Here is a 25,615-nt window from a genome sequence, read left to right on the forward strand (position 1 = left end):
TCCCCTTAAATGCATCTATACCAGATGCCTCAACTACTCCTTGTGGTAGTGAGTTCCACATTCCCACCACTCTCTGGGTAAACAAGTTTCTCCTGAATTCCTTATTGGATTTATTAGTGACTATTTTATATTTATGGCCCCTAGTTTTAGACTCCCCCACAAGTGGAAACATTTTCTCCACATCTACCCTATCGAACCCCTTCATAATTTGAAAGTCCTCAATTAAGTCGCCTATTATATATCTAGTAGATCAATAGGTGTGCTGATGGGAAGCTGTGTAAATGTAATTGGTTCCTACATACTGAATCATTGGGATATTATCAGTGACAAACCACAGGATTCTACAATGTACATTGCACTCACCGCAGACAAGAAAGTTCTTCAAGGCAACAAAATAATGCCTGAGTGTGAGGATAATTCCAGACAACATACCCAGACCATTTAATCATTGATGAGCTCTTGAAAATTTCAGTTGCATGGAGGAGGCAATAAGATCCCAAGGTCCCCGGAGGATACTGTCAGGTACTAGAAGCAATGCGATAACTTAAGGACCAAGAAGGCTAGTGGCAATGAATCCAGGGTAATTTCAAGCGGACACCATCAGATGAGGATAGGTCTGATAACATTCTTCCTAGTTTTCATTACCCAGTACTCAAGGACATTATCAGGGAACGCTACACTTCAGGTGAATCTGTTTTGGAGATATTTTTTCATTTGCAGGTGACATTTGAAATTTCCCGACTGCAGGCATTGCTTCCAGTGTCTGCATCCTTCCAATCTGCTGCTATCAGTCACTCAGCAGGAATGAAAGTCGGTGTAAGTTGTAAACAAAGTGCCTATCAGAAGGTGCGAGGGTAAATTTCGTGATGTGGCTCTTCCGGCTCAATTAATGGACAGACACTCACACCAGTCATGACTGGGGCATACTCCCTGACTGGCGCTCTCTTCGAGTGAGGCTCCGTGCGGGCGGGCTAAATTGTAAAATTTATCCTGTGGTTTTTCCTGTGAAGAAATCAAGGTTCAGAAATGGTTTATGTGTAAACACGAAATTGGAGAAGTAACATACTTTAAAACTACAAGTTTGGCGTGGGACTCCACAGGGGTAAAATTGAACTTTGGCCGGGGCGCAAAACGGGTGATAGTGGTCCGACTGCCTGTTATACACCCCACTTTCCATTGGCCATCTCCAGTTGCCCTCAGCAGTGGTATCACTTAGCTTTCCTTGGCATTGACTTCACTGGAACAGAAAACCGGGCAGGTTGTATAACGGGCGGCCAATCCACTATCGCCCGTTTTATGCCCTGCCAGAGTTCAATTTCACCCCTCATATCTTCTGGCACTGAACAATGTTATCCGATAGGTTAGTCAATAGACACAGGTAGCGAATTGGGAATCCAGATGTGGCTAATTGCATTTCTGATCAGTAAATAAAACATGATAGACACAGTCGTTGGGCATATGATGTCAATACTCATATTCGCACGGCATATGTATGTGAGCTTTAACCATTTTGTGTGTTTGTTGATAAAATGGTGAAAGGAAAGCAGAGTGCCTGAGTGTATTTTGATCATTGTGAGTGTTTTACTTCCTTGGTTACTGAGTGGTGGCAGATGTTCATTAAGTAAACGCACACATATAAAATACATTTACCTGGATTGTATAGTGTATTAAGGCGTTTTCTACCAAAATTAGTGCATGTGGCTAAAACGGTGTCACCGTAGCAACACCTGTGGCTAGTCACCAATCTCGATTGGTCAGCTGGTGTAGAGGGCGGGTCAGGAGTGGTGTGAGGCATGTCTTAGAAGGAGGCACCCAGCAGGTGAAGCTATTACACAGGACTACCTGCATACTGAACACCAAAAGCAGCAGGCTATAGACAGACCTATGTGGTTCCACAGCTGGGGATAACTAAGGATGGACAATTAATGCAGCCTTGCCAGTGTCACCCACAGCTTAATAGATTCACAGTTAATCTGTTCAATGTTTGCAGATATATTTCACTCCAAAACCAAACCCAATTAAGAGGAAACAAGCACATTAAATATGTCCATTCACAAATGTAAACAGAATTGGTGTAATGAGGGAAGGGATCATTCGGTTACTGTTTAGAAAGTACTCACTGTGGGGAATTTTGTGTTCTTCTTTCCGGGACCAGTTTTCCCCTCCCTCCTGCTCCTGGGTGTTAGTCAGGCACGGGACGCCCCAAGTCCACCTCACCTGGCTGGGAGAGGTGAGGAGAGAGTGGAACGCTTGGATGGCGGCTTGTGGGTGTTGAGGGGGTGATGGATATTTGGGGGTTGAATAGTGGGGGAAGGGAATAATTTGGAGACGGGCAGTGGGGACTTGGACAGGCAGTGGGTAAATGAGGTAGTCTTGGGCATCAGTGGGGTGGCGAATATTGGGGAGTGTGGAATGGGCGAAAGGTACATTGTCTACAAATGGAGAGGAGTGGGGTTTGATGGAAGAATGGATCTGGAGGGCTGCAGAGGCAAAGTGATACTTGATGGATATAAGGAGCCATGGAGGAGCATGGGGCCCAAACAGACATAGGCAGCCACAAAAGAACGGAGAGAGGGCCGAGCCGAAGGGGTTGGGAATAAATAGTTAGATGCAAGCTATGGAGCCAAGTAGAAACAGTAAGAAGGATGGGAACTGGGTGGAAGTAAATAAATGGATGACTACTTCCTGTGGTTGAGGGGTCATCAATGTAAAATCATCACTAAGAGAGTGAGGAGAGAGATATGGGGACATTTATTATACAGAGGGTTCATGATCTTATAACACAGGGTAACCATGGGAGGATTTGCTAGGAGATTTCTATATTATATGTATAAAATTATTGAATTAGTAACACTGTGTTGCTCCAGTCCATTGAAATGAATGGGTAACGCTTTAATGATGTGTCGCAGTAACGCCTGCTATTATCAGTTCTTCCACAGGATGGCGGTGTCACCTCTAACAATAAACAGTATTGCAGGAACCCGCGTAATTCTTGCTCCCTCCAGAGGTGGCGCTCTATCCTGTCTCAGCCAGTTACAACAAACACAGCCAACAACACACCTGGGTCCAACACAGCAGCCCGTACTTAAAGGCAGCCTGCAGTCCCTTAAAGGGGAGGTGCACTTTCCGTTGGAGGAGAGCAGACAGCAATATTCAAGAGCAGGATGACTTCAACCAGAGCCCTCGAATTCTCTGATTCAGCGGTGGACATGCTCATAGAGCAAGTCAGAAGTCTGTCCCTCTCCGATGGCTGATGGATGCCCAGACAAATTTCTCAGCAGCAAGAAAATGCCACAAGCATTGTTTCCAGGACCTGGTTGCAGTGTAGGAGAAACTTTAATGATCTCACCAAGACTGCCAAGGTAAGACACCCCTTCACATCTCTCTTACTCTCTGCTCAGCCCTGCACCATCCTACTTTAGCCCCAGCACTCTCAGCCCTCCCCTCCCCTGCTTCCCATACCTCTCCTCCAATCACTGCACCTCCTGCTGCTTGCACTCTCACACTCAACACCTGCTCTCACCCTCACAACTGCTCACTCTCTTGCCCACACTTGCTGCTTCTTCCTGTCATCTTGCACACTATGCTGAGCTGCCCCAGATATCGTGAAAACCGTTAAGCTTGGCACGTATTAACCCACTTCCACTCCTCCTGCACAGGTAGCTGGCACACAACAGAGGGGCGACAACCAACGGGACACAAGAGGAGGTCCCCCGTATAGATCCTGACCCCAATGGAGGAGGCTGCCATCCACATCATGGGCAGAGAGTGGGCACTCACCATCGGAGATGGCCAGGCTGGGTCAAACATCTTACATTAAACATAACAAATTTACAAATACGTCACAAGTGTTAATATTTGTCGAGATTAAAATGCCTGCTACTTCAATGAATAGCAGGCAACCAAAACCACTCAGCAACATTAGTCAAACAGCAGGTCCTCGGGTATTTGGGCATCTTCCCTTCCTTTTCTCTTTGAACTAAACTCTCTCTCTCACACGCACACTGCATGATAACCTGGGGCTGCATTGCCCTGACACCCATCTGCTGCTGCTCATCATTGTTACCATGTGCTAACCATTGCCCCTCTCCCTTTCTCTGGGTCCATCAGGTAACTCGGACGTTGCGGCTGCTCAAACTGAGGAGAACCTCCCCGAAGGTACATCGTCACTTGCTCTCACCTTTCCAGCACAGAAATCGGCACCCCACAAGGCAGAGATTGTGAGTTAGAGGATGATTTACTGTGCACAAGTGAGCAGGAGCAGGCGGGGGTGGCAAGGAATGCCCAGGAAAGAGTTCAACGCAGGGCCTGATCATGTCCTAGCTCTGTTGAAGAGGACAGAGCTGCAGGTGCAGCCTTTAAAATAAAGATGATTCCTGTGCACCAGCAATTGCTGAATGTATTAGATGGGCTGCCAGGGAGAGTATCGAGGAGCCCACTACCAACTTATGTGGGGTTGTGGTGAGTGGCATCGACACTTTGCAATCGGCCATGGAGTGCGTGGTTAACTCCATGGACGATTCACCTAGACCCTCCCCTGGAGGGGTCGGTGACCCCAGTGATAGGCTCTCTCAGGGACACTCATACAGGGGCCATGCAGTGTCCATATATGTGTGTGTATGTGTATATATGTGTATATGCATAATTGTGTATATATATTTGTATTTGTATTTATTTGTATGTCTACACATGTGCGTGTATATATAGATGTTTATGTGTATATATGTGTGTATACATATGTGTATGGATGTCTCTGTATACTTTTTGTATATATGTGTATATCTATAGATGAACATGTGTATATATATATTTGTATGTGTATATGGGTGTATGTCCATATAGGTGTGTGTATGTACATATTTATGTGTATATCCATATATGTGTGTGCATATGTGTATGTCTATATGTGTGTGTATATGTGTATGTTTACATATGTGTGTGTGTATGTACATTTATGTGTATATATGTGTATATTTATATATGTTTTAGGCTTTTGCCCCCAATAGGCTAAATATACATCGGGTTTTTACAGGATAATTCGTATCCAGGCCTTTTTAAACAAGCTCATGAACTGTGAAACATTGAAATGTCGGTTTAGCGCTTAGTGGTTATTACACGACCCACTACATACATTGACCCTGAGATTACTGGTACAGACAGATACTGACGGGAGGACTCATCGGGAAGAGTTGTCGGCTCGCAGTTTAATCTGCTTACACTGGTCGAAGCTCGAGGTTCAAGTCCCACTGAGCATTTGTAGTGTTAATAACGTCTCGCCAACGTGGTGACAACATGTCAACACGCTCTGATTATTTAAAATTAATATTTAACATGTTAACCCATTAAGTCATCTTGTAAATTCTGTGATTCTCTTTAATGAATCTGCGTGTCACTATCATCGTTCTTTTTATGCTTTTTACCTTACTATCTCATTTTTTTCTGATCGTCTTAATAATGTCTTTATATTCAGGTCATCCCGTCTGGCTCCGTGCCGAGAACATCCCATGTCTATTCTTATAGATTATTAGTTGATTAATGTTTGTTCATCAGGTTCTAATCTTGTCCTGAATATGACCTCTTATATTGCAGATTCTTAGTTTTAATATGAGTAAGTGTCTTTAATATTGAGAAATGTTTAATGAAGTTATTAGGGTCTTTCCCAGCGGGCCTATCTCTGTCTATACGTGTGGGTATATCTGAATTTCTACATATGTGAGTATATCTGTATGTCTATGTATGTGTGTGTGTATGTCTGTATGTCTACGTGTGTATGTATACCTGTATATGTGTGTAGATGCGTGTGCACTTTCAATTTATTTCTGTATGTGCTAAAGCATTTAATCTTTCCATCTACTTTTAAATCTGTTATTGATTGAGGTATAAAGCTACAACATCCCATAATTATATTTTGTTCTGTAGATGTGGCAAAGATAATGCAGCTTATCAGCCCAACAATATTCATGTGTTTAGCATCGAAGATATTCACTATCAGTGACATAGATCAGTAGGTTCGGATTCCTCACGAAACTGAAGCTCATCCTTTGATTCCTAACTCTGTGGTTGCCACAAAACATAATTAGGGAAAGAGGAACTGAACCTTGGGATATAAACACCTGCCGTCAGTTCACCAGTCCTGGCGAGTGTGAGGCACGTACCTCCATAACGAACATCACTGTATGTTCTCAGCGACCTGCAGGTTTCAGCCGTGGGTCAGTGGGTAGCACTCCAGGGACTTGAGTACAATAACTAGGCTGACACTGCAGTGCAACACCGAGGGAGCGCTGTACTGCTGGACGTGCCATCCTTTCGTATGAAGTGTTAAACTGAGGCCCCGTCCACCCTCTCAGGTGGGTGTAGAAGATCCCATGACACTATTTCGAAGAAGAGCAGGGGAGCTCTCCCTGGTGTCCTGGCCAATATTTATCCCTCAACCAACATCTCTAAAAACAGATGATCTGGTCATTTATCACATTGCTGTTTGTGGGTCCTTGCTGTGCGCAAATTGACTAAACTTCAAAAGTACTTCATTGGTTGTAAAGCACTTTGGGACATCCTGAGGTCATGAAAGGCGCTATAGAAATGCAAGTCTTTCTTTCTTCTATTTGTTTTAAAACTGAGCTGCACCGTTTTAACATAGGAAAGAAGTGTCTGCCTATAAGGGGCTGTTTTATTGGGCAGGATTTTAACAGTGAAAAACGGGTGGGTTGGGGGCAGGAGGGGGGCATTGAAAATTGTAACAATTTCAGACCCGGCCCCATCCCGCCCATTTCCAGTTTTCACCGGGGCGGGACGAGGGGCGGGCGACCAATCCGCTCTCAGGTGGCGGGTTGGTCACCAAAACCTTTCAAGGAGGCTGCGGGCCTCCATTTTGAAGGTTTTGCAATTTCAACCCCCGGGGGCCGGGATTCCTGGGCCTTCTCCTTCACGCCGTGTGAGAGGAGGCGAGAAGGCCCGAGACTGCAGGTCAGTGTCTTTATAGCACAGCTTGTGGGCCCGGAGGAGCAGGAGTGCTTCCCCCAAGCCCAACAAGCCCACCTGCAGGGACCCCCACAACGATCGCGGACGACCGCGATGACCCCCAATCCTGACACCCCCCCCCACCCTCGGGGACTGACCCCCCGGTGACTGAACACTTACCTCTTCACGTCCTCCTCCTTGCTCTGGTCCCGTCCGACTGAGACCAGCCTGTCAATCAGTACTTCCAGGTTTCCCGTTCGCGATTCGACCCCTCCGCCCTCTTCCTGGCTCTGAGTCAAAATCCTGGCCCTCATCTCTGGCCACAGTACAGTTCCATCTGGTGTGCGCACCAGAGAAGGTTAAAGGTCAGAGAAGGGCCTGCATTTTGCGTTGGTGAACTTTCAGGTTAAACAAATGTTTGGGCCAAAACAGAGAGATTCAGCTGCAATGATGGTGCGTGTTTAATAAAATAAATCCAAATTCATCAGCAGCCACAGGAAGTGATTTTGAATCTGTTTGATATTGGAGGGCAGCAGGAGGGGGAATGGAGCAGAGTGAGGAGAGACTCAGGAGTAACAGTGACAGTGATGTCGGATAGAGAAGCAGTAGCAGCAGTGAGGGGGGTCCTGATGATTGTCTCACTGAGGCTATGTCAATGGCGATGGTGGCAATCGTAGGGATGGTACATGGTAGTAGCACTGGGGAGAGGGGTGACAGACAGCACCACAGCAACTGGCCTGGGTATTATTTGGTGTATTAGAAGTCTGATAGAATGAGCATCCCAGTTATTGTTCCATCAGCAGAAAAGTTTGGATCACATTCTGATGCCAGAATTTCAGCGATTGTTTGACTGAACAATAGAACCATAGAACCATAGAAAAGATACAGCACAGAAGGGGGCCATTCGGCCCATCATGTCCGCGCCGGCTCGAAGAACAACCAGGTGCCCATTCTAAATCTACCTTCCAGCACCCAGTCCGTAGCCCTGCAGCTTACAGCACTTTAGGTGCAGGTCCAGGTACTTTTTAAAAGAGTTGAGGGTCCTTGCCTTGACCACCAATTCGGGCAGCAAATTCCATACACCCACCACCCTCTGGGTAAAAAAGGTTTTCCTCATGTCCCCTCTAATCCTTCCACCAATCAGCTTAAATCTATGTCCTCTAGTTCTTGAACTCTCCGCTAGGTGAAACGGGTACTTCCTGTCTACTCTATCTAGGCCCCTCATAATTTTGTACACCTCAATCAAGTCTCCCCTCAGCCTCCTCTGCTCCAAGGAAAACAGCCCCAGCCTATCCAATCTCTCCTCGTAGCTGCAATTTTCAAGCCCTGGCAACATTCTTGTAAATCTTCTCTGCACTGTCTCCAGAGCAATTATGTCCTTCCTATAATGTGGTGAACAAACTGCGCACAATATTCCAACTGTAGCCTTACCAGCGTTTTATACAGTTCCATCATTACATCCCTGCTTTTGTATTCTATACCTTGGCTAATAACGGAGAGCATTCTGTATGCCTTCTTCACAACCTTATCTACCTGTACTGCCACCTTCATGGACCTGTGCACATGCACGCCAAGGTCTCTCACTTCCTCTACCCCTCAATATATTCCCGTTTACTGCGTATTCCCTTTTACTGTTTGCCCTCCCTAAGTGCATTACCTCACACTTCTCCGGGTTGAACTCCATTTGCCACTTTTCCGCCCACTCCACCAACCCATTGATATCTTCTTGGGGTCTACAGCTATCCTCTTCACTATCATCTACACGGCCAATTTTTGTGTCATCTGCAAATTTGCCAATCATGCCCCCTACATTCAAGTCCAAATCATTAATATATACCACAAACAGCAAGGGACCCAACATGAGCCCTGTGGCATACCACTGGAAACTGATTTCCATTCACAAAGACATCCATCGACTTTTACCCTTTATTTCCTGTACTGAGCCAATTTTGGATCCAATTCGCCACATTTCCCTGTATCCCATGGGCTTTTACCTTTCTGACCAGTCTGCCATGTGGGACCATGACAAATGCCTTACTAAAATCCATGTAGACAACATCCGCTGCACTACCCTCATCAATCCTCCTCGTCACTTCCTCAAAGAATTTAATCAGATTTGTAAGGCATGACCTTCCCTGAACAAATCCATGCTGACTATCCCTGATTAAACCATGCCTTTCCAAGTGACAGTTTATCCCATCTCTCAGTATTGATTCTAATAGTTTGCCCACCACCGAGGTAAGACTGAACGGCCTGTAATTGTTCGGCCTTTCCCTCGTACACTTTTTAAACAATGGTATTACGTTTGCAGTCTTCCAGTACCTCCCCTGTATCTAGTGAGGATTGGAAAATGATCCTCAGAGCATCCGCTATTTCCTCCCTGGCTTCCTTCAATAGTCTAGGAAACAATCCATCCAGTCCTGGTGACTTATCAACTTTCAAGGATTCCAGTCCCTCTAGTACTTCCTCTCTCGTTATGTTTACCTTATCCAATATTTCACACCTCTCCTCTTTAACTACTACGTCCGGATCATCCCTTTCCTTTGTGAATACGGAGACAAAATATTCATTTAAAACCCTACCCACAAGTTACCCTTATCATCGCTGATAGGTCCTATCTTTTCCTTTGCTATCCTCTTGTTCTTAATGGACTGATAAAACATCTTTGGGTTTTCTTTAATCTTACTAGCTAATATTTTTTCATGCCCTCTCTTTGCTCTCTTTATTTCCTTTTTTACATCATCTCTGTACTTTCTATACTCCTCTAGGCTTTCTGCAGTATTTAGTTTTCTGTGACAGTCATAAGCTTTCTTTTTCTGCTTTATCTTGCCCCGTACACTTCTAGACAATAAATGGAAGTGCTCTGTGGTTTAATAATTAATCATCTTTTATTGTCATTCTAAATAATCTCAAGCTGAAAACGGCAGAAAAACGCACAGCAAAAACCACATTCCTTTTCCATTTGATATGATTTGTAAGATTCACCGTGTTACTTTGATTACAGCTTTGAAAGCAAATGCAGAGAGACATCCAGTATTCATCACATCGTCTCGCCATTTCAAGCAGGAATTGCGGTTAACAGTTTAAAATGCTTCAAACAGTAAAATGAACCGGACCTTCTTCCCTTATCCATATATTTGGATATTCTATGGTGTATAATTTCCTTTACCCCATATGAATTAACTTCAATCTGCAAGGCAGCTGCACATATCTGCTGCAGCTGTGGATTCTAAAGCATAGCTGTAGGCCCAGCTTATCCTGCTCTAGATTTCAGCCCTTGAATGTCAACATAAAAGCCCACACCTTTAAAGTTTTAAAGCATGCAACTAATTTTGTCAGAGGCTGTGTGCACTTACATCATCAACAATTGACGTGTTCCTCTTTAGGAACAGGAGTAGGCCATTCAGCCCCTCGAGCCTGTTCCTCAATTCAATTAGATCAGGGCTGATCTGTATCTTAACTCCATTTACCCGCCTTTGCTCCATATTCCTTGATAACCTTACCCAACAAAAATCTATCTGTCTCAGTCTTGAAAATCTGGGGGAGAGAGTTCCAGATTCCCACTACCCTTTGTGTGAAGAAATGCTTCCTGATTTCCCTCCTCAGCAGCATAGCTCTGATTTTAAAATTGTGCCCCCTTGTTCTGGCTTCCTCACCAGAAGAAATAGCTTCTCTGTATCTGCATATACCTTGAATCCTTTTATAATTTTAAACACCTCAATTTGATCGCCCCTCACCCTCCTAAACTCAAGGGAATACAAACCATGTTTATCCAACCTGTCCTCATAATTAAATCCCGGTATCGGTTTGGTAAATCTGCGCTGGACCCCCTCCAGCTTATTTTGGAAAAGTTTGCTTTCACGAGCAAAAATTCGGCAAGGTTACGTAACGATCAAGTCAAAACGTTATTGATTCAGAATAAAATCATATTCTGGGTGCTAATGATTAATTTGGTGACTTCGCTTCATCAGGAATTCCTGGCTTTGCATTCAGAAGATGTCTACATTTATCCTGGGACCAGTGAGCCCACATTGACAACGGCCAGCCGATGGTGACCTCTCCATCGTGTTTGTTCCACAGAGGTCGAGCAAGAGCTGTAGACTTGCTCAGTGTCTCTCTCAACTGATTTCCAGGTTATAAAATAAACTTCAACCTGAACACTTGCACTAATGATTTCTGAATGAGACAAAATCCCATTAAAATTTCCACGTCTGACAATAATTTTTGCCGACCACGATGCACTTCAAATAACATGATAATATAACAGCTTACATTGTAACTGTATAATTACTGAGTAAATTGTTATAAAATAAATGGCAGAAAATGTAGCAATTGTGACATAAACTGTGATTCCTACTTAATTACAATATTGCATTTAAATCCTTACTGATATTTCAATCCTCCCTCCCCCCAACGGTAATTAGAGATAAAACATACTGGGGGTAACTTTATGACCTTGTGCTCCTGACGTAGAGCCTTGCCTGCTGGGAGCTCACAACCGGAATACAGGCAAGTGCTCCCCGAGCTTTCCCAAAATGGTGGGGAAACACATGTCTAATATGTGCTTCTGTCAGGAGCACGAATTAATAAAATCACCCCAAATAAATTCTTATGAGTTTTCTGTGATTTTTAACATTCCTGTCCACAATCGGGCCATTCGAAAACTAACACTAAAAGATGACTATCGCATTATGCTAATTGTAGGTCTGCGAAGGCCATTGTCGACCAAGGGTTTGCAAATCAGGCTTGTGTGTGGGGAGGTGAAAGGTCACTGCAAAAAAAAACATATCTGAACGCTGTGATTTTCACACCTGTGATTTTTTTAACACTGTTAAACATGTAAAATTCCTGGCAATACTTCTCTAAGAAAACTGCATTTGGCTCCCCTTGTACAACAACTGTGAAGGCTTGGCTTACAATCCGATTAATGCATGATAGCAAAATAATGGGTTAGGTTTGGATAAATAAATCTCTCTATTGGAATTATTAACTCCTTGAAGGAAGATTTCAAGGCAAAAGATGAATTTACTGTAAAATTGCCACATTGAGGAACCAAGGGTCGAGCTATATCATTCTTCACTTTTAATTCACAGTCATTTCTGAAAATCGTTTTAACACACGTTCTGTATCGGATTTCTGCATAGCTGTCAATTCTCAACAGATTACTGTTTACAATGCTTCGTTTTTCATGGCAAAACACACATGCTTTTAATAATAAACCCAACATATTGGAACCAAGGTAACTGTTGCACAGAGTTAGCACTGAATTCAGTTAAATTCACTCAAGCTCAGTCTTTAAGGCATTGCCATTTAGTGAATAAAATATCTACCATTAATATATTAACTGTATAACTCACAAATTCCCATCTGCTATACATTAAGAATCCTATAACAGTGATCAGTGACAATTCCAAATATATTGTTTCTTTTTTTATAAATGATCTCATATTTTGAGTAGACGATTCGGGGGATTATAGTTGAGGTACACTGCACAAAATCTGCCACACAGACATTGCATTTTGTGCGATTCGGCTGCTAGAATAACTGATGTAGAGCAATGTACATGTTTAATGAAAAGATGATGATCCAGATTGGATTCAGATGGTTTAAAGTGTCAGCATCACTGATCTATTGTTTCATTTGTATAGTATCTGGGAAATTCAAAGTTACGTTTCTTCAAGCTGTCTTATACAGTGCAAGTGACCATTTGTACAGAATCCGATAGAGTTTTCCGCTTTGCTTATGACTTCTGGTTTAATTGGAGTCGGGAAAATAAACCCTTAGGACCCCGATTTCCATGTTTAAAGGGGCCTATCGCCTGAAACAGGCGAGCACTTTGGACACTTTTATCAAAATGGAGCCCGCCGTCAGTGTCCAGAGTTATTTTCTGTAATATAACGGTGTGGACCTGTTGCGTTTCTGTTTCAAATCATAGAGGTGGTGCTGCTACAGCTGAGCACTGAAACACTACAGAAATAACTTTACGAATTTGCACTTCCAGCTGGGAGCATCACTCATCGGGTGCACAGAAAAGGAATTCAGGTGCACACTCCCCATACTCTCTCCATTAAGATGAATGGACAATAAATTGTACAGGGCGGAAGGGAACACACACATACATGGATTGTGGATACAGCCCCAGGGAATGAGGCTCCCTGTCGGGAGGATGATTTCAGAAAATGACCCCACAAATGACTTACTTAAATAATAACTTCCATTTGTCAAGACTGTATTAGAGAGTAAGAGACTCGCCTGGAGGATTAATTAAGGATGTGTACTAAGAAAATAAAAGCACAGAGCTGTTACTTACGAATAACAATCTAGATAATTGTATTAAATTATGTTTTATTAAGAATCAAAAAGATTAAATTTTTAAAATGTATTGTACAATAGAATCGATCTGTGATACTTCATTCGAATGTGTTTTAATGATATGGATGATGATTTGTTTGGGGTCTGATAGCAGGGTCATGGTGGGTGGGGGTTCCCGGGTAGCAGCGGTCCAGATTATTTTCCACTCCTGATCCTCCGGGGCTCACAAAAATAATTCAACATGTACTTTTGTCGGCCTCTTTGGTTCCATCGCTCGTGGATCAGTTCTGATCTAAAATGTCAATCGGGGTCCTATTTACATGACATGACCCTGATTTCCATGTTAAAAGGGACCCATTGCCCGAATCAGGCGGGTGCTTTGGACACCTGGCGGTAGGCCCCTTTCAAAATGGAGCCGGCCACATCGCCGGTGTTATTGGGACAGGAAGGTTAAAGTTACTGACCCCACATTGAGGCTGTTAATGCCCCGTTAACACCAGGCGAGGGCGGTGAGAATCAGCCCGAGACTCTCTGGGGGCTGTAGTCTCACACCACCTCAGAATGTAACTCAAGTGTGGTGTCAAGCTGGCTTCAAAGAGTGCACAGGTGGTTCTCTGGCTCTCCTGGGCACTCGTTACACCAATGGGGAGTTGATTTTAGACAGACGGGGATGGCGGACAGAGGTGGGTACTGCTCCTCATGCTGTTAAACTGCTGTGATGTGGAGATGCCGGTGATGGACATGGGGTGGATAAATGTAAGGACTCTTACAACACCAGGTTATAGTCCTCCGAAAGCTTGTGATTTTCAAATAAAACTGTTGGACTATAACCTGGTGTTGTAAGATTCCTTACATTTGTTCAACTGCTGACAGAGGTACTCTTCGTATACACGCAAACACCTGGAGTCCCAGCCCGGTGTTGGATACACCTGGTGTGAGACCAGGAGCTGCAGTCCGAGGGTGCATTTACACTACGACTGAAGCACCAGTATGAAGCTTCACCTTGCACTGATGCTGCACTTATTGTGTAAATACAGCCTGAATCCAGAGCAGGAGCTTGACCTGACACCGGACTGCGATGGAGTGAGACTCCGGGAGCAGGGAGCCTCCCTCGGCTTCTCACTGGAGTCAGTTCAGGCCTCACAACCCCAACTCCACAAGTTTAGTGTCAGAAGCACTTCTCACAGACGCTGGACTTGTAATGTGAACACGCCCCAAGTCCGGGGTGAATTGCTCAGCCCTTCAATAATTTTAAAGAATGTTTTTTTTGGAGGGAGGAAAGAGAATCATTTTGAAGAGGTTTCATTCCCATTTTTAAAAAAAGATTTACGAGGATGATACCAGAACTGAGAGGTTATAACTATGAGGGAAGATTAAACAGGCTCTTTTCTCTAGAAAAGAGAAAGTTGAGGGATAACCTGATAGAGGTCTTTAAGATTATGAAGGGGTTTGATAGGGTAGACGTAGAGAATGTGTTTCCACGTAGGGGGGAGACCAAAATAAGGGGCCATAAATATAAGATAATCACCAATAAATCCAATAAGGAATTCAGGAGAAACTTTTTTACCCAGAGAGTGGTTTGAATGTGGAACTCGCTACCACAAGGAGTATAGATGCATTTAAGGGGAAGCTAGATAAACACATGAGGGAGAAAGGAATAGGGAGAGAGGAGGCTTGTGTGGAGCATAAACCCCGGCATAGACCATTTGGGCCGAATGGCCTGTTCCTGTGCTGTAAAATTCTATGTAATTTATTTTTCCTTTTGGGAGGGTGTGGATTTTAATGCTTGACTTTTTTTTTAATGGAAGATGAATAATTTGTAACTAGAATGTCTATATAGTCTTGTGGTACTGGAGTAAAGTCTCGATCCAGGGGATGGCGAGTTGGAGAAGGAGTTTACAGCACCACTGATTCTCCGACCCGTGCTCCCTCCGACAATGACTCCCTGCTGGGAGCAGGAGAATTTACCCTACTATCGTTACATTCTTAGGAGCTGATTGTATACAAATATAAAACTATGAAGTGAGTGCTCTAAAGCCATTGATATATATTCGTGATTGGGGCCAAATTTCCTCGGCCTGTCTGGTGTTAGATTGCTGTAGTTGGAATGGATGGGCATAAGTTGGGGCAGGACCCTATTATCCTGGGTACCCATCTCATTTTCTGCCAGTCAAAAATGTCTGGCCTATCTGTGGGAAGGTGTATGGTATACCTGCCTACAAATGGGAGGGCGCATGCAAATGAGGTGAGGCATCATACACTGCAATTTCGATATTTACACCTATAGCAACACTGGGAACCTGGGATGGCTATAGACCCTTGGCATCCAGTGTCGCTAAGGGCATCAGAGGCTGCTACTTTGTCGATAGGCCAGTCGATGGTAGGGTGATTGGTCGCCGTTGGGAAACTAGCCTATTGGGCAAAAGGCTGGACACCTTTCAGGGCCGCTCTAATTTTCTCAGGCAGGCACGCCAGTCAGGCCAATACTGGCACAGTTGTTGCCCACTTTATGTAAATCCTTGATCTTGGGCATTCTGCTGGGAGTAAGAGGCACATGTGGCCAATGGACAGAAGCCCCATTCCACTGAGGCCCCAGTCATATGTTGAAATTTAACGCCAATCGCATGAGGTGATACAAGACATGGCCGTGTGTATCATGTGACAGAACAGGATCCGTATCATCATGTCAGCAAAACGTCATTTCTCATCAAACTGTCGACCAAAATTAAAATCTTGAGTTTCGCGAGGTGCAATATGGCTGCTACACTAGACCAGATCCTATTTGACAATGTGAGGGGCAGTTGGAGATATTTTCAATGACATTCCCTGTAATCTACACATTTCCTTTTGCAGCACTTCACACTCTGTTAGTTGTTGGCTCAACTTTTGTTTGTGTTTTCCACGGACTGATACTTGATCTTAGCACATGCTTTGTAAAGTGTTAAGTCATTAAATGCTGGTTCGAATACTATTCATGTGCAAGTAATAGCGATGATCTAAAAGTGGTGTTAAATAGTTATCTCACTATTGGAGACATGACCTGTGGTAAGTGTAACGGGCTTGGGAGGAACAGGTGACTTTGGACCTCTGGTTCCCAAAGCTCTCCACCACTGGGGGTTTCCTCACCTCATGTCTGGGTCTGTTGACATGAGGTGAGGAATTGATAGAGATTGATTACTATGATTAGTCAACAACTCCATTATCATTGTATCATGGGAGTACCAGGATGGCAGAAGGTGAATTAGATGGATCTTGGTCTTTTTTCGACCAGCAATTCCTATGTTCCTAATTGGCAAGCACTATGCAGCTTTAACAACACAATTCCACTAGCGATTCACCCCGTTAATGGGTGAAAACCTGAGGTGCATTCGAAGTCTCAGTGAGCGTTCCTTCCTCTGAACTCACTCATGGCTTTAACAGGGTGAATCTTTTTCTTAGCAGAGCCCCTCCTCACTGCAGCCGACAGGTCCTCAGGCTTCTCCCGTTTAATCAAAGGTTTCTTTTCTGGAACCTTCATCCTCCACATGACGACAGGGTGACGTGCCCCCGAGGGGCTCTGCAGCCTGATGATCTTGGTAGATGCGATGTAGGACATCTTCACCGTGTCCACCACCGTATTCATCAAATTTTTGGCCGCCTGAATGAGGGAAGTAATACTGTCCAACTGTTGAAAAAAAAGGACAAAAAATACATTCTGTTAAATTATTTTCAGTGATTGAAACATACAAACTGCGTGGTTAGGAATTTATACTGGTGTTTGTTAACATTTATTGGACAGTTAAGCTGGTTCCTTTCCTTTGAACAAGTCCCGTTCACCCATCACCCTCTGTGCTTCATGGCCTACATTGGCTCCTGGTCCGGCAATGCCTCGAATTTAAAATTCTCATTCTTGTGTTCAAACACCTCCATGCCCTCGCCTCTCCCTATCCCTGTAACCTACAACCCTCCGAGATCTCCACACTCCTCCAATTCTGGCCCCTTGTGAATCCCTGATTTCCTTCGCCCCATCATTGGCGGCCGTACCTTCAGCTGTCTAGGCCCTCAGCTCTGGAATTCCCTCCCTAAACCTCTCTGCCTCTCTCTCCTCCTTTAAGTCGCTCCTTAAAACCTACTTCTTTGGCCATCTTTTGGTCACCTGTTCTAGTATCTCCTTATGTGGTTTGGTGTCAATTTTACTCCTGTGATAACGCTCCTGTGAAGCACCTTGGGACATTTTACGACGTTAAAGGCACTATATAAATGCAAATTGTTGTTGGTCTGAAGTGGGCACCCTCCCTTTGTAACAGGCTTGTATGAGGACGCAGTATCTGAGGTAACATCATCAAACTGGGGCTCCTTACCATTGTCAGTAACTCTCCATTTTCTTAGAAGGGGAGGGTTGTTCTCTCTTAGAAGTTTACTGGAGCGTCTGCTCTGAAATGTTTGTCACTGTCAGCCTCTGGCACAGGCCGGTCCCGCACCAATTGTTTATCTGCTGTGTTCCGCACAAGGTAGAGATTGATATATTTTCGTTAGGTAAAGGTATTAAGGGTTACGGAACCAAGGCGGGTAGATGGAGTTAAGATACAGATCAGCCATGATCTCATTGAATGGCGGAACGGGCTCGAAGGGCTGAATGGCCTCCTCCTGTTCCTATGATGAAAACTGATTCGCTCTGCCAGCCAAGGTTCACAGCTTGATGACATCTTAATGTCACCGATTACACTGCTCTGCCCACTGTGTAACTGCTCACTTACCCCCGACACATGGTGAGAAACAATCCAATAGCAGGATTAACAACCCTGTTAAAATCCACCATCTTACTAGATCTCAGCAAAGCTCAAAGATGTCAAGTAAATGCTTTAAAACAACTAGAATACATTTAAGCCCCGATTTTAATCGAACCCGCCAGCGGGAATGGGGCGAGGTCGAGTCAGACACCCCTTTAATACTCCTTCCGATTTTATTCTCCATTGACTTCCATGGAGTGACAAAGGTCATGGGAACATTCACATGTGTTGGGGAGTGACAAAGGTCATGGGAACAGATATATATGTCAGGGAGAGGCAAAGGTCATGGGAACATTCACATGTGTCGGGGAGTGACAAAGGTCATGGGAACAGATACATGTGTCAGGGAGAGGCAAAGGTCATGGGAACAGATACACGTGTCAGGGAGAGGCAAAGGTCATGGGAACAGATACATGTGTCAGGGACAGGCAAAGGTCATGGGAACAGATATCTATGTCGGGGAGAGGCAAAGGTCATGGGAACATTCACGTGTGTCAGCGAGAGGAAAAGGTCATGAAAACAGATACATGTGTCAGCGAGAGGGAAAGGTCATGGGAACAGATACATGTGTCAGGGAGAGGCAAAGGGCATGGGAACAGATACATGTGTCGGGGAGAGGGAAAGGTCATGGGAACAGATACATGTGTCGGGGAGAGGCAAAGGGCATGGGAATAGCAAGCTGAAAGGACATTTTTATAATCTAGTAAATAACACGGACACAGCTTCAGAAAAGGAAGATGTTTCCTGATTAAACCTCTTTTTGAGGGAGTGATATCCCAACTGAGCTGTGGAAAGCAGTAAGATGTGGTGTATCTGGACTCCCAGAAAGCTTTTGGTAAAGTTCTTCATGAAAGGCTGTTACTGAGATTGAAAGTAATGGAAATTCAAGGTAAAACTGGGCTTGAAAAAGAAATTGGCTGAAGGACAGGGAGCAGTGAGTGTGGCTTCCTAGGGGAGTGATGTTTGGGATGGGGGGAGTATTGAGTGCATTGACCCAACCATTAGTGCTGGGCCCCCTACAGTTCCTCATCAACAGTAATGACTTGCATTCTGGAACTCAATGACAATTGGTTAAATTTGCAGATGACTGTAAACGGGCAGAGATGGGGTGGCAGTCAAGTCAAAGACATAAAAACCTACTAAAGGAGTTAGATAAAAACTGCAAGTGGGTGGAACAGTGGCAGGTGAAATCTAATACATACAAAGTAGTGCAGATCGGAAGAAAAAGGGTGTGATATGTATGGTGAAAATGGGTGTGGTATGTATGGTGAAAATGGGTGTGATATGTATGGTGAAAATGGGTGTGATATGTATGGTGAAAATGGGTGTGATATGTATGGTGAAAATGGGTGTGATATGTATGGTGAAAATGGGTGTGATATATATGGTGAAAATGGGTGTGATATGTATGGTGAAAATGGGTGTGGTATGTATGGTGAAAATGGATGTGGTATGTGTGGTGAAAATGGATGTGGTATGTGTGGTGAAAATGGGTGTGATATATATGGTGAAAATGGATGTGATATGTATGGTGAAAATGGGTGTGATATGTATGGTGAAAATGGGTGCGATATGTATGGTGAAAATGGGTGTGTTATGTATGGTGAAAATGGGTGTGATATGTATGGTGAAAATGGATGTGGTATGTATGGTGAAAATGGGTGTGATATGTATGGTGAAAATGGATGTGGTATGTGTGGTGAAAATGGATGTGGTATGTATGGTGAAAATGGGTGTGATATGTATGGTGAAAATGGGTGTGATATGTATGGTGAAAATGGGTGTGATATGTATGGTGAAAATGGGTGTGATATGTATGGTGAAAATGGGTGTGGTATGTATGGTGAAAATGGGTGTGATATGTATGGTGAAAATGGGTGTGATATGTATGGTGAAAATGGGTGTGATATGTACGGTGAAAATGGGTGTGGTATGTGTGGTGAAAATGGGTGTGATTATAGAAATAGCTAAAGCTGAAATTGGGAGTGATTTTAGACTTGGTATTCAACGTGTCAAATCACAGTGAAGCAGCAATAAGCTAATTGACTAGAATGCTGAACTTATTTCTGGATCATTGGGGATAGATTTTGACTTTGTGCGATAGTGCAAAACGGGTGATAGTGAGTTGGCAGCCCGTTCTATTTCTCTGCCCGATTTTTATTTCCATTGACTTCAACCCGTAGAGTCTAAGTTGGAGGATGCCAATCTCACACTGCTCTGGTTGGATGTACCTCGACTACTGTGTTCCAATCTGATCACCAAGACATGCGTGTTACACTCGGGGCCACGTTGGTGGTGCAGGGACCTGCTTGGAGGCCAATCAGTGACATCAGAGAAATGAGCTATCTGGAAAAACTGAGGAAATTCGAATCTTTGGCCTTGAAATGAGTCGACTGAAAGGGAACCGTATGGAATTATACAAGATACCAGCAATAAGATCAGCCCAGAGCACAACTTCAAGGCATTCAGTGAAGGTTTTAAACAACACATTGAGGGCTGGCATCAGGAAGAACTTCATGCAAAGAATGATGAACACATGGCATGGACTTCTGGGTACAGAGGTGACGGCACAAACCTCAGAGTCATTCAAGGTACAGAAAGAAAGACTTGTATTTCAAAGCACCTTTCACAATTCAGGACGTCCCAAAGTGCTTTGCAGTCAATTAAATACTTTTGAAGTGTAGTCACTGTTGTGATGTAGGAAATGCGGCAGCCAATTTGCGCACAGCAAGGTCCCACAAACAGCAATGAGATAATGACCAGATAATCTGTTTTTGTGACGGTAGTTGAGGGATAAATATTCGCCAGGACTCTGCTCTTCTTTGAAACAGTGCCATGGGATCTTTTACGTCCACCTGAGAGGGCAGACGGGGCCTCGGATTATCGTCTCACCCGAAAGACGGTACCTCTGACAGTGCAGCACTCCCTGGAGTGTCAGCCTAGAATTTTGTGCGCAAGGTACATTGAGATGATGTGAGGGGCCATTGTAAGTTTATTTGTCCCTGGACAGATGAACTCAATAAGCTCCCACATCTTTATTTATCTTGAGTAATTGAGCAGAATCAAACATTCCTTTCCCTTCAATAAAAAAACCAGAACGTAAACACAGTTGTACAGTTGGTTGTAACTGAGGCCTGGCTTTTTGACTGAGTGCCTTGCCCAGTGATTTCACTCTTCCTTTGATAAGCTGGCTGGCCTCAACCAGCACCTGCTGTACTCCCTCTGTACATTGTTGTCTTGTTCTTATTCTAGTGCAGTGATTGTAGTTCTTCAGCCATGAACCAAACTCTAGCCCTGTTTTGAAATTCCCCAGACATCGTTTTAAATAGCAAGTATCACAGTTATCACGCTTATATATATAAAAAACTTACACCAAACTGTCGTTAGCAGTTCCATTATTTATCCATTTGTTCACATTATTGTGGCAATAGTGGATATTTATGATGTAATAAGGGAGCTTAATTATTGGCTGTGACAGCACCAGGGAATGGAAATAACATGGAGCCTTGAAGCTGAAGCAGCCTGGGTTAATGACTATCTCCAGCGAGCCTGGGTTAATGACTATCTCCAGTGAGCTGGGTTAACGACTATCTCCAGTGAGCCTGGGTTAACGACTATCTCCAGTGAGCCTGGGTTAATGACTATCTCCAGTGAGCTGGGTTAATGACTATCTCCAGTGAGCCAGGGTTAATGACTATCTCCAGTGAGCCTGGGTTAATGACTATCTCCAGTGAGCCAGGGTTAATGACTATCTCCAGTGAGCCAGGGTTAATGACTATCTCCAGTGAGCCAGGGTTAATGACTATCTCCAGTGAGCCTGGGTTAACGACTATCTCCAGTGAGCTGGGTTAATGACTATCTCCAGTGAGCTGGGTTAATGACTAGCTCCAGTGAGCCTGGGTTAATGACTAGCTCCAGTGAGCCTGGGTTAATGACTATCTCCAGTGAGCTGGGTTAATGACTATCTCCAGTGAGCCTGGGTTAATGACTATCTCCAGTGAGCCTGGGTTAATGACTAGCTCCAGTGAGTCTGGGTTAATGACTAGCTGCAGTGAGCCTGGGTTAATGACTAGCTCCAGTGAGTCTGGGTTATTGACTAGCCCCAGTGAGTCTGGGTTAATGACTAGCTCCAGTGAGCATGGGTTAATGACTATCTCTGGTGAGCCTGGGTTAATGACTATCTCCAGTGAGCCTGGGTTAATGACTATCTCTGGTGAGCCTGGGTTAATGACTATCTCCAGTGAGCCTGGGTTAATGACTATCTCCAGTGAGCCTGGGTTAATGACTATCTCCAGTGAACCTGGGTTAATGACTATCTCCAGTGAGCCTGCTGCAAGGGAGCTGAATTAAACTTGCTAAAGATAAAATGGCACATGTGTGTCTGGGAATTCCAGACACCTCCATGGCGGGGGGAGGTCCCATGTATATACTACAGGTGGGATAGATCACTTCAAAGACTCAGAAGGGCCAATTTTCACTGCCCTCCCCTGGCGTTAACAGTCTCAATTTGTGGTTGGTAACCTTAACCTTCCTGACCCGTTAACACTGGTGATGCAGCCGGCGCCATTTTGAATAGGGGCCTACTGCCAGGTTTCCAAAGCGCCCGCCTGATTCGGGCGATGGGCCCCTTTTAATATAGAAATTGTGGTTGTGTGACGTAAATAGGATCGTGATTGCCATATTTGGTTGGATCTGGTCGGAGCCTGCATGGCCAATGGAACCACAGAGGCCCGTTAAAGGTAAGTCCTGAATTATTTTTTGTGGGGCCTGTAAGAGCAGGAGTGTTCCTTTAGGGTACACAAAAATAATCGAGGCCACTGCCACGCCCTGTCCATAATTGCGACCCTCCCCATCCCCCTGTGATTTACTTGCAAGCGGCCACCCGGCCCAATCTTGGGTTGCACGGGGACACCTGTTTGTCTCCCCGCAGATCGCTGGTCAAATTTAAACAAGGCTGGGGCATCAGAATCACAGGGGCCTCTGCAAAAGTCAAAATCGACCCCCAGAGAGACAGCAGTTCCCTGACTTTTCCCAGCTGTTTAGCGGATGTACCCACTGCAGGGGGCCTGATGCAGATCTACAGGCCGTGCAGTGAATGATAAAGAATGGGGTATTTATTATCTGCTGCACCCAATGCAACTTCCACAGCACGCCTGATTTTCTGAGGGAAAATTAATGGACAGAAATTGCAACGCAAACTTCGGAAAAACACCCCTTGCAAGATTTGCAACTGGAGCGGATTTGACAAAAAAAACCACCAAACATATTTATTTTTCTGAGAGAATTAGAAAGCTAGAGTGGTGAAGTATTTTTGTTTCTCCCTCATTGTCCTCAGGTGCCCCATCACTTCCTAGCTGGGGGAGAGTGAGAGTGAGAGAGATCTACAACTGCTGCTGTATAATGGACAGAGGAAGGTGTTTGTCGAGATAACGCTGAGACTGATGACCTTTCCTGCTCATCCCCGATGCCCTTGCTACAACTGGAGGGCCAGAATAAATGAGGAGCATTAGCTACCCCTTCACTCACTCTGTCGAGGTCCCGGCCTGCGAGAGGTCATCAAAGGTCAACATTTCAACACCACTCATTTCCATGTGGTCTACAGCTGCATCCTCTATAAATAGCAAGTAATGAAACTCCTGATTAAATTGCCAGATGAACAATTTTCCCCTACCTACCAAAAACTAATAATGTTATACATATATATATATATATATGGAAAGATGCTGACTTTATCAAGTGTCTAAAATGAAGAAAGATATAAGCCATTATGCGGTGCCAGAATTGGAATTAATGCCATTAATTTATGTGCTAATTGGTAGGCTAAAAAGGCAACAGCAATAAATTACCATAATGGTAACCCCCTAATGAATACAAAGTAATTAATGAGCAGTGTGCTATGTAAACTTTGTTTTAACCCAGCTAATATTAGAACTTGTGGATACAATACCTGAAGGACAAGTGTTCGCCCTTTACTGAAGCTGAGATGGATCACAGAACTATTATTAAAATCGGGATCCTTATTAAGTTGCTGCTTTTGGTAATTAAGAATGGAGAACAAATGTTATGAATGTACAGGTAGGGATTAGCCCTGCTGGATTGGTCAGGTGTGATCAGGGCGTCAGTGCCACAGGTGACCTAACTTGTCCAGCTACACCACACCTCTGCTCAACACAGAACAATCACATCAAAGATAAAACCATCGTCCGAAATTTCCTCGCCAATCTTCTGCCGTAGCTATGGTGGAAACCCCGGAGAAATGGGCTGAAACGGCAGCTGATGGGGTTTCCCCGGGGTTTCTGACGGAGTTATGGTGGGTGATCCAGAACTCAGTGGGAAAATTCTACCCCTGCGTCTTTCGAGTTCTGGGACTTGACTGGCTGATTAAAGGCACCAGACGTGATTACTGACATGCACAAAACTAATGTTCATTGTCAGCAGCACACTGGTTCAGACTCCCACCTCATCTCCCAGCCTGCTGTCCTGTGACTTTAACCTTTTGAGAGCTACGTTTAACTGAATCCTAGCATGTATCACACTAGGGTTCCCCCACTGGTGGCATATTCAGAAATCTAAAAAAAAAAGCAGCCGTTTCATTGGAAACTTCCAGGTGAGGCTTCTGAGAATAAATTAGTACAATAAGGAACAATTTTAAAAAGCACTTCCTTCCCGCTCCCAGTCGTAGCGAGGTGGCCTCTTTTTTCTGTCGTAATCCCTGCTTATAAAGACGCTCGATGATTGTCGTGATTCTCAGCACTGGGACACAAGGATAAATTCAAAGATCCCGTATTGCCAGTGAGGATCTACACTCAAAGTTTGTAGCTGTGCCTCTCACCCACGGTTGACAGTGCGGCATTGGTGAATTTACCTTCACTGGGAGCTCGTGTATTATGAAACAGATTCAGCTGCTGAGTGTCTGGCTCGGAGTGACCCCGAGCAATGCCAAGGGAGATCAGCTAGTGTGTTTATATAAAAGAGAAAACAATCTGCAAGTGCTGGCAATCCGAAATAAAACCAGCAAACGTTGGAAATGCAGGAGAATCTAAAGACAAAAGATAGGTCAACATTCTGGGTACATCAGAAGTGGAATCTGGAAGATAAAATGTCTCTGACTACGGCTTTTTGTATAGAATTACATAGACTGTACAGCACAGAAACAGGCCATTCGACCCAACGGGTCTGTGTTGGTGTTTATGCTCCACAAGAGCCTCCTCCCACCCTCATTGCCTCCTCTCACCCTGCCCCTTGTATCCCTCTATTCCTGTAAATGCATCAATGCTCTCTGCTCTAACCACTCCATGTGGCAATGAGATCCACGTTCTCACCATACTTCCCACTGTTACTTCCAATCCATCCTTCCCTGCCGTGTGCCACTGATCTGACTCCCCCCCCCCCCGCCCCCATTCTATCTTTTGCATTGCTCAGTAATATTAAATCGCTTGCTTTCCCTTCCATTTCTGATGAAGGGTCGAGACCCGGAAGGTCAACCTGTCCCTTCCGTTTACAGGTTCCCGATCTGTGTGTTTCCAGCAGTTTCTATAGTTCTGTGCAGTGCTGACATTTCTTTCAGTGTCAGACTG

The 25,615-nt window shown here is 44.4% G+C and overlaps 1 protein-coding gene across 1 annotated transcript in view; it reads right to left on the minus strand.

Annotated features, from left to right (window-relative positions):
- Positions 1-9,826: 9,826 nt before the first annotated feature.
- The window catches only part of LOC137340214 (catenin alpha-3-like), a 1,497,032-nt gene continuing 1,481,243 nt past the window's right edge, over positions 9,827-25,615 (minus strand). Inside the window, exon 18 of the mRNA XM_068002618.1 lies at positions 9,827-16,933. Coding sequence (XP_067858719.1) covers positions 16,646-16,933 — 288 coding nt within the window. The 3' untranslated portion in view covers positions 9,827-16,645. The remainder of the gene's footprint in view (positions 16,934-25,615) is intronic.

Source organism: Heptranchias perlo, chromosome 21 (genome assembly GCF_035084215.1).
Source record: "Heptranchias perlo isolate sHepPer1 chromosome 21, sHepPer1.hap1, whole genome shotgun sequence".
NCBI classification, from domain to species: domain Eukaryota; kingdom Metazoa; phylum Chordata; class Chondrichthyes; order Hexanchiformes; family Hexanchidae; genus Heptranchias; species Heptranchias perlo.